Source organism: Nicrophorus vespilloides, unplaced genomic scaffold (assembly GCF_001412225.1).
Source record: "Nicrophorus vespilloides isolate i.1.1-1 unplaced genomic scaffold, Nicve_v1.0, whole genome shotgun sequence".
Taxonomy (NCBI): Eukaryota; Metazoa; Arthropoda; class Insecta; order Coleoptera; family Silphidae; genus Nicrophorus; species Nicrophorus vespilloides.
The window spans coordinates 47,912-57,924 of record NW_017096864.1 but is presented as its reverse complement, the minus strand read 5'-3'; the positions used below and the strand labels follow the sequence as shown (position 1 = coordinate 57,924).

At 31.9% G+C, this 10,013-nt stretch overlaps 1 protein-coding gene across 2 annotated transcripts; it reads right to left on the bottom strand.

Moving 5' to 3' along the window:
- Positions 1–2,477: 2,477 nt before the first annotated feature.
- LOC108558339 lies at positions 2,478–4,658 on the bottom strand. 2 transcript variants are annotated; one of them, XM_017915232.1, is made up of 4 exons: positions 4,557–4,658; positions 4,426–4,497; positions 2,862–2,976; positions 2,478–2,800 (listed from the first exon to the last, which is right to left on the bottom strand). In XM_017915232.1, the coding sequence occupies exons 1-4, from the start codon at positions 4,637–4,639 to the stop codon at positions 2,630–2,632; spliced, it is 441 nt and encodes a 146-aa protein (XP_017770721.1). In that variant the 5' UTR covers positions 4,640–4,658; the 3' UTR covers positions 2,478–2,629. The 2 variants fall into 2 exon arrangements, with proteins under 2 accessions (XP_017770721.1, XP_017770720.1); XM_017915231.1 differs by having other exon boundaries at positions 4,551–4,654.
- Positions 4,659–10,013: the final 5,355 nt, after the last annotated feature.

Sequence of the window (10,013 nt, the reverse complement as noted above, 5' to 3'; positions counted from 1 at the left end):
GTTGTTGATATGTTCATTATTATCATTGTTCATGTGTATGTGTTGTTGTTGCCTATCTTCCCCACCGACAATAACAATTACCAAACACGCGATTGCCAACCTTCAAACGCCTTTCAGTTTTGAAACAAAAGGGTACCCAGCTCAAGGTAAACCCAAAAATAACTAGGTTCAGGTGATAAAGCAATGCTGCTGCTATTTCGTATCTTTTTCCTGTTCATTGTGTGCGTGTCCGTGGCGAACGTAGATTTCCTCGCGCGTTTCACGGCTGATCATCCAACCGGTGTGTATCATAGATCTGGCTAAGTTTTGCCGGTCCTTTGTTCGACAAAGGCAGTGGCGGCAGCGACGGAGGCGGTGGCAGTGGCAGCAGCGGCAACGGCGGCGGTCAAATGTGCACTCGTGCGCGTCAATAGAACACCGCGCTCTTCGTCACATTCCATCCGCGACAAAGCAGCGCAACAGCTATAGCCACGGAAAAATAGCATTAAATATCAGCAGAAAAACAACATTGAATTATTATATAACATTCAGGAACTGGAGACGAGAATAGATGGAATGGGAAAAAATGCTTATAGTACACGGACTTCAATTATTACAATTACATAATAAATATATTTTTTTCGTTCTTACCGCTTCGTACTTGCGTTACATTCTAATTATTAATTTAGGATAGAGAGGAAAAAAAAAATCGTTTAGAAAGTTTCGAATTAAAACGTGACATGCAATTTTTTTCTGAAATTACACTGATCGCAAGAGATAGATGGCGACGTAAAGGAGAGGCAATTTAGATTCATGGATTAATTGAATCCTCCGCACGGGAATCGATCCTCGTGTCCGTGTGTACGTATACATCTATATATGTATGTATGACACCACCGCACCTGCGATGCATACCACCCGTATACAGGGTGTGTTCTAAAATGTCAAATGACAATAACAGCTGCCGAGGGGCAGATCATTGATTACCCACTTGTCACTCAATGCAGCCAGTCTGCACAACGTCTAATTCATTCTTTAGGTTTCCATATTAACAACATTCCAATTAATTGTATCCTCTAACATGCTTTAGTTTAGTAGGAGTCGGGTCAATTTATTATTACAAATATTACATTTTTTAAATTGCTTAATTCTTTGTTAATATCTTAATTATCAATAACACATTAATATTGCCGTCCTTCGTACACTTCTTAATTATTTTACAGAAATTTAATATAGTATTTTAATGGATCGCCGATGATACCGTTTGTCATACTGTATTATAATAATAAGATGACTTGCTAGATTAATAAGTATAAGTAATATTGTTGAAATATATTCTCAAAATATATAGCTACAACACAGTTTTATAAATTTAATAAAGTAATTAACTATTTACATTCACTAACTGATTTACATTTGAAATTATTTCACTATAAAATAATATATACTACATATTTATTTTAAGTTTTAATTTGATTCCAATATCCTTTTAATACAATTGACTACATTATATATTCAATACGTTTGCTAATAAAAGTATTGAATATAAAATAGATCTAATTTTGTATATTATACAATGAATGAATTTTGATACATTATTGAATAATAAATATGCACCGATTTGGTCTAACCTATAATTGTATCAATTAAATATCTACTAATTAAGCCAGCTCTAATTAAAAAAATAAACTCAACATGAGCTGAGTATCTGTAAAATCAACCATCAACGAACCGAAAATATGTAATTATTTCCCCATTTATTGATCAATCTGGATGCTAGAAAAGGCGTATATCCATAGAAATAATCAAATCGGAGGCATTAATTTAAATAATTACATCCACTTCCGCCGAAACCAAATTTTAAATGCCGAAACATGATAATCTGCTATTTTATTACGATAACATTTCCGTTTCCACCTGTGATTCTTTGTGTACATTGTTGCCAGTTTGACGTAGTATGACGTAGTTATAATGTTATAATTGGGGTAACTTCTTGCTTCGAATTATATTCGTGCGAATAAAAGAGAATAAGTGCTGATCTCAATCGCACATTAGGTAAACATGCAACGAATAAATAAATAACACTGATTATGAAAGAATGAATTAATATGTGTATATATATATATAACAGTTTAAATGTCATACCTCTATTATGATAACCGAAATTGCTTTTGCTAGGTTGCCGTTCGAGTGTATTTTGTTGTATTTTTTCGTCCTGTAAATATATATATATAATCTGTTTTGTAATATAGAACGAGTTCTGATTGATGTTCTTGGCATTGGAGTGTAATGTTCCGCTTGGGTCAGCATGTCCGGGAAGTCATGACCGGTTCCGCATGGTTGCGGCGCTCAGTTCGCTCTCACTTCAACTCATACAGGTACCAAAGTAAGTATATCAAAGCAGGTACAGGTCGCACACAGGTACGCCACTGACCGTATCATCATGTCATTACGGTCACATACCAAACATCTCTATTATTATCATCATCAATTCACAATTTCATACATTTATTGCGCTCTCCGATCCATAATCGGACAAAAATTCCACTTTATTTGTTTCCAATTCACAAACAAATATATTATAATATACATACATACACATATATTGTAACCCTAAATGTATTTTGTATGATTAATGAAATGAATTCTATTATATTAGGTTTTCCTTTGCTTCAATGCTGGCAATATTATCAAGATTGTCCTGAGGTAGTGCGATGTAATGGCATTCTTCTTCCCTACGGACGACCATCTCGGATTTGTGGACCTCTCCACCCATCTGTGCTAGCATCGTTTCACTCCAGCGATACGGAACTGCTTTTGTCTTCACGGCAAAACAGGAAATCGATCGTAAACATTGTCAATTTCAATCAAATTGTACTTACCTGACAGTATACACTCTCGAAGTATTTCTTTTTCCTGGACCCTAGCTTAACAATCACCGTCTCTGAATATTTGATTGGGATTGCCTTTGATTGGAAATAGCACTTAGATATATAACTACAAACAGAACATTAATAGTTTAAATATGACAAGTATTATCTGTTATCATAGTAAAGAATTTTTTTCTAAATGTTTACTGCCTTTTTTTTTCTAGGATTATTTCGTAGAAAAAAAAATGAGGGTGGTTTACGTCTTTTTACACAAGCGGTAACAAACTTTCAAATAACATTGATCTTAAGCAATGTAAAAAAAAGTAAAGTTTTCAAATTTAGAGTTTTTATTTCCTTTATTTAAAAATACGAATGTAAATATTAATTAAGTCTAACGAAGCTAATTGTAATTAATAATTTTCTAACTATGGATATTATAATTAACCAAATAGACATATAATCTTCTATGGATCGGCGAAAATGAGAGAAATATTTCTCGGACCGGTTAACGTTTAAGATAATAAATAAAAAGCAATGTAGACAGTATTATTAAATTGATTCAATAATTTTATAACAATAAATTATAAAAAAAATCATTTTTCGAAAAATTGGACCTAAATCACATTCGAAAAAGAAATTGAAGTATACTGGTTTAAACTTCTAGCACTAACAAGTGACAGAAGCAAAGTTTTCCAAAACGATAATTTCATGCATATTCAATCTAAACATAAAGAAGATTTTACTACATTTTTTCAGACGATAGGTCGTACTGAAAATAACCAAAATTGGTGAAAACAATATAAGAATATTCGTAATATCATTTATCATTATTATAATAATTATAAGTAGATTTGACTACGCATTTAGCTCTTGAAATAAAATCTATGCAATATGTTTAGGAATTGAAAATAATATTTTCTAAATTAAAATATGGACAGAATCAAGAAATATGAAGTATGAAGTTTTTATTATTAATAAGATTTAGACAATATTATTTTTGTTTTGTGAATATGTTAGTTAAAATTTATTATTTCCTTCTTTAATCTGTCTGACTAATTGCGGCAAACTTAATTTGGATTATCATATTTTTTTAAATTATTATGATTCATTTATATCATATTATATTGTAAATATCCGTAAAATAAAATTAAAAGAATTTTGTTGTACCCGTATCCAATATTTATTTTCTGATATTTCCATATATTTTTTATCTAGACGAATTTATATTTTTAGTATCGAAAATGTTATTGTTTTTGATATTGATTGCTTTGCGATATTTCATATTTTACAATGCAATTTTTTTCTAATAACGTAAAATGAATTAAATAATTATTCAATATAAATATTATACTTTTCTTCAAGCAATGATCAAATAAAGTGGTTAATTGTTAAAATGATATTATCTAATGTCTGATGTCGTGATTTTTCAATACATTTACTATTTTATTATTCTGAAGTGAAATTGTTAAAACTCGTAAACTATTTATAAAGTAGAGACTTCGACTATGCATTATTTATTTCATGAATCATCGTTTAGTGTATGTATTTATAAATATTAGCAACAATTTTTGCTTACGTTTTGGATCCGATCGGAAGAACGGAATTTCCATTTTGATCTTGCCCCATAGTTCCACCGGCAAAATTCCTCCTAAAATTAAGAATAATCAAACTTTGTCATACAATAATGAGAGATCTATAAACATGTACACTCGGACAGGCCTATCGATAGTCTCGATAGAAAAATTCTCCGAGATTTTACGAATTTTCGCTGGTAAATATTTTTCGCACATTTTGCAAAACAGAAATGATTGACTAAGGGTATAATACTAAATTTTAATAAGATATGAAGACACTTACTCGTTTTTTTTACTTTTTTGTATGTATGTATTATGAATTTTTTTTGATACCGTTAGTTTGTCGAAGAGTAGACAAAGGCGCGCATTCAAAAACTGTACGTGCTGTGAGTTAGTGCTTCGTAGCTTCGTACTCAGACGCGTCGAACGTTCGCTTCATTAGCAATTCCACAAGTAAACGATTCGTAATGAAATGAACTCATATGAGTAATCTTATCAATAGGAGGAAGGTCATATAATAATCTTGCATACATAATGTTTACATTTTAAATAATATTTAATATTTAAGTTGTATGCAATACAACACACTCATACAAGTTTATTTTCCTTGTGTGAAGTACGAACAGTTGCATACTACAATATGTTATAATGTAATTTATTATAATAATATCCATGCTTCCCCCCCTGACCAAAGTAACGTAAGCCAGTGTAACGAAATCTCAAATTAATAAAGACAATGGCTGGCGAAATTGTGCAAGACGCGCAAGCCAAGTGAAGTGTGGAGAAAAAAAGAAGAAGATATTAATATCATTTTATATTATCAGCATATATGTATGTGGTCTAGATTATATTGTGGTAAATTCAATTCGACTGAAATGAAAACACACTTTGCATTCACAATTTATTGTCTTAAAAGAAATATCTAATACTTACTCAGTAGTGTCTATGTAGTCTCAGTAGTGTCATTCGTAGCATCACACAAGTATTAGAAAGTATAAATAATCTATTTAATAACAGCCATTCATAAAGTTATTTTTATTGATAATATTTAAATGTAACAGTTTAGAAATATTGAATGTAATAGTTTTTATATATCATAGATAAATTGAAATTCTAATGCTACCTGGAAGTTTCACTTATTTAAAACAAACACAGAGGAGACTGGTTATAAAGCCTACAAGGCGTTTGGTCGACCTTTTCTTAAGCATAAACTTATTTGACCGACCATCAAAAATACAACCACAAGGACATCTGAAGAAATCGTAATATTATTCTACGTTCCTGTGACTAACCTCGACTTTACATATCTTAGCTAACACGTCTATATTTTAGTTTACTAATCTTTCATTGAAAATTGTGAATCAGCGGATATATGTAAAACATTTATTATAATTTAAAAAAAATACTCAAAAAAATATATATAACATTATATATTAACGGAATCTTTGCGGAGGTCTGTTTTATATTGTTGTTAATAAACAAAAAGCGTATATAGTTTGTTTATATGCTTTTGCATAAACAAAGATGACAAAAAATCGAAGATCTAAAGATAATCAAGGTCTAAAGATAAAATATACATAATATATACACAAGTTTGGAAAATGATGTAGCAGGCGAACAATCCATTATTTCTATTCTCATCACTCGTTGTGCGAAATGTCGCTCGTTAAAAGAGTATTTTTTGTTACAATTTGTTGTGTTTGTTAAGCGAAATTATCGTTATGCGAGGTTCTACTGTATTATAACCAGAAAAGTTTACGGTTATGTTACAAGTAAATGTTAATCGTTCCAGATTCGATTTCGGTTCGTCAAAAAATCAGTTCAGTTCCGGTTCAGTTACGGTCAAAATTAAAATTTAAAATCAAAAAAATATAATAGTTAAAGTTAAAATCGAGTTGACCATCAAATACACCGGTATAAATATTAGCACCGGCATACTACCATCAAAGTTTTTTTAATCGCAAAACAAAAATTTGAAAAACTTCCGAATGATACTGTTATGTATAACCGTTATTGTTTATATTATGTTAGCCCTTATTATTTTATACATGTTTATTTATGTAAGTCATTAAGACTTAGAACAAATACCACTTAAGAAGATCCCATAACTAATCATTGTGTAACGACTATTCTTAATCACCATTGTTAGTCAACATGTTGTGCACAAACTCAAAGGTCCAATCAATAATGACCTTTAATATGTACATCTGCCTAATGACTTAATTAGTTAGGTACTATCTTCCCTTACCAAATATTGTACTCCCACTATGTTAATTCCCTACTATAAAATAGGATGTTTATGTTATACCAAGTCAGTTTGAGAGTAAGTCTTAGAAGGGCAACCCAAGCTACGAGTTATTAGCTGGAAGCTAGTTTAAGAACTTATATTTACAGTGTTAAAATATATTAATTGTGTTCATTGACTTTTGTCTAAGCCTTTCACTAAAACCCTCTACAGACTCCACAACTACAGAAATATAAGAAGATCCACTGTGTCCAAATTCCATCCCCGGGATATGACAATACCGAATTCAGACGAAAATTCTTCTTTTGTATCTACCGTCATATTTTTTATACCTACTGTTTTGTGATTAAAATGAAATGTCTGGAAGTATGATAATATCTACATGGAGCATACATGAAAACGATTAATGAAAAAACAATTAACCGAAACTATCCGTTATTAAAATTTCGTTCCGGTTTCAGTTTCGGTTTTTTAATAATTAATTTAATTTTAATTTTCGGTTACAGTTGAAAATTCTGGTTTCGCATTTTATCTATTGACGATCGACCGTGTGTAAAGTTTTTACAATGTTATAAAATAAAAATGATTTATTTCTTAAAATAATATTGGTTTTAATTTGGATCTATATATTTCTGTCTGAGTGTACAATTTTTATTCTTAACAAGTAAATTTAATATTTAATATTTATTTAATAATATTTAATATTTCTTTGAAATAGTTACTTCGAAAGCTTAACTAAGACTATATCTTAGGATTTTATGAGACTATGCTCGTTATATTAACGTTTTACTGAGACTAATTCTAAATACTTATATTACTTACGATGTTAATTCTTATTAATACAGGGTGGGAGTTGTGATCGGGAGTAGGGTTTGATTATATTGATGACTAAGCGTTCCCACGGGAATCGGCTTCGGTGGTTTTGTTTATTATAAGACCGGGACAAATTGCTATGCATTTGTTTATATGAAAAAGTGAATATCGAGGAAAAGTGCTGGTGAGTAGAATCTGGAGTTGATGTTGTTGATTAGCTGGGTGGACAGGTTCAGTATAGCGTATTGAGTTGAGGTGTGTTTGGTGAAGCCATATTGATGTTGTGGAATGATGTGGTGTGATTGAGGATCCTTTTGTGTATTAGATTTTCAAGCAGTTATTTCCAAGACCGGCAGTAAAGAGATGGGTCGGTATGATTCCGGTGAAGTAAGATCTTTTCCTGGTTTGGGGATCATGAGGATGTTGACACGCTTCCAGTCACCAGGAAAGTATCAAACAGGGACCAGAACTTGGATTCATTTCTGTGGTCGAGGGAGCTGGTGACCTCAGTCCAGGACCTCTCACGATGTTCAGAGACCCTCCTTCTGACCAGCGCAGCAAGACGATTGAACTCAGTACGTAGTGTAGGATCACCATTCCTTTTAATATTTCTGTTGTGGGAGACGAGGAGGGCGATGCGTGGAGATTATTACAGGAACATTATTTTCGATGGAGTCGTTGCTGGTGTTATTAAGTTTGGATACAGCTAGGTCAACGTCTTCTGTGGAACGTAGTATTCCGAGAGGGGTTGTAGTGTTATCACTGATATGGGAGGCGAAGTCTGCCCAGTTACCATGCCTCCAATCTCGAATTCGTTTGACAAGCAGCGGGTCTGGTAGAGCGGCAGCGATGGCGACTACTGGAAGGTGGTTGCTTGCCACTGGTGTACCAACGATAGCCTCTGGTTCGAGGTCCTCCGTGACGATGATGTGGGATTTGGGCATCGGATCCGGATTAAGGCGCATTCGATGAGGACTCTGGTCAGACTTACACCGTTTGTGTTTGATCGCGTGTCTTCAAAGTCGCTTTGTTTATATTAAAGTGTATCGAACTGGAATCACGGTAGAGATTCCTTTATGCTAATGTTTATGTTTATATAATAATGCGACTTTAATGCCTTGCCTTGGATGTCTCTAGTTCGTTAATACACTATATTAATAATAACAATTACAATAATAATGGTTGGACACAACAATATATACAAGTCTCTTTTTGTGTTGTTTGTTTTTATTCTGTTTTAAAATCCTCGATTAGTGCGGTTTCAAACAGTGCATGATGTTGGCTGAACTGATTATCCAGTGTTTTAGGTTATCTTTACATTGTAGACAAGATATATATTTCTAAAACTAGCAATACTATAATTGCAACACTCGCATGATGATACTAATTTCGTTTTTTGGCATGGTATGAGAATCCAGCAGCAACATCTAAATCACTGCAGGAAAATTTAGACAAGCTACAGAAAATATTTAGGCATGTGTTTCGACTGAATGCTTACCTGGAAAGACCACATTCAGGCAAAAAGGAAACAATTATAAATAAGAATTACTATTAGTTATTAGGACAACGCTTGTAATTATCAGTGGACAATAAACTAGCCAGCAAATCGAAAATATACATTATTAAATATATATTATTTTTTTTGGCTATTGCTTTACAGCAGCAAAATAACTAATTTGTTTAAGCGTATTAAACCACTAGATATAGCATATACATTTAATTAAATGTTTATTAATGTTAATGGTCATATTAGCAATGTCGTGTATATCGATATTCGCATATCGAGCAAAATAAATTGTAACAAAAATACTCGCATAACTAGTGACGATGAGAAGAGAAGTCCCGAATTGTGCGCCTGCTACATTGTTTTCCAAACGTGTATTCAGACATATGTGTGATTTTATTTTTGTGAAAAAAACCCTTGCAAAATATTCCGGAAGAAAAAGCCGCTAGAAGACAGCCATAAGAGAATAAGAAAAAAAGAATTAAAAATAAATAGATATATATCATATATATGAAAAAAATAATTGAAACAATTCAAATTCGCATTTCAGGTTGTTTTATTCAGTGTCCGAAAAATTGATTTAATATAATTTGTATATAATAACTGAATTACTATAATCTTAAAATATTTTGCCATTGGAACAAATTTCTTTCGGTCAAAATTCTTTTGAACAATTTTCCTGAAACCGTTTACTCTGCGATAGAAGAAAAGATGAATATGATTCACGCTACTTAATAATGTATGGAGCTAATTTGTTTCAAGTTTTCAAATATTATATGAGAGATATTTGAATGGAATTGCATGTACTAATTTCATACATTTTATAAGCATATTTATAAATAATTTATATGCTGTAAATGTATCAATTTTCCATTTTCTATCGTATTTACCATTAGTTTATAACATGTCATGCACGTTCGTGTTTCTGGTGAGAGCAGAACTAATTGTAACATATGTTATGTTCCACGTAGGGTTCTATCCACCCTCGTTGCAACTGTTCCCTTTTCTTTAGTGAGTGCGTGGGGGTG

Coding starts and splice junctions, on each gene's coding strand:
- LOC108558339 (XM_017915231.1), bottom strand. CDS start 4,639: ATGTGCGAAAAATATTTACCAGCGAAAATTCGTAAAATCTCGGAGAAT. Junction 4,498..4,550: donor AGGCCTGTCCGAGTGTACAT/GTTTATAGATCT, acceptor TCTTAATTTTAG/GAGGAATTTTGCCGGTGGAA. Junction 2,977..4,425: donor CTTCCGATCGGATCCAAAAC/GTAAGCAAAAAT, acceptor TTCTGTTTGTAG/TTATATATCTAAGTGCTATT.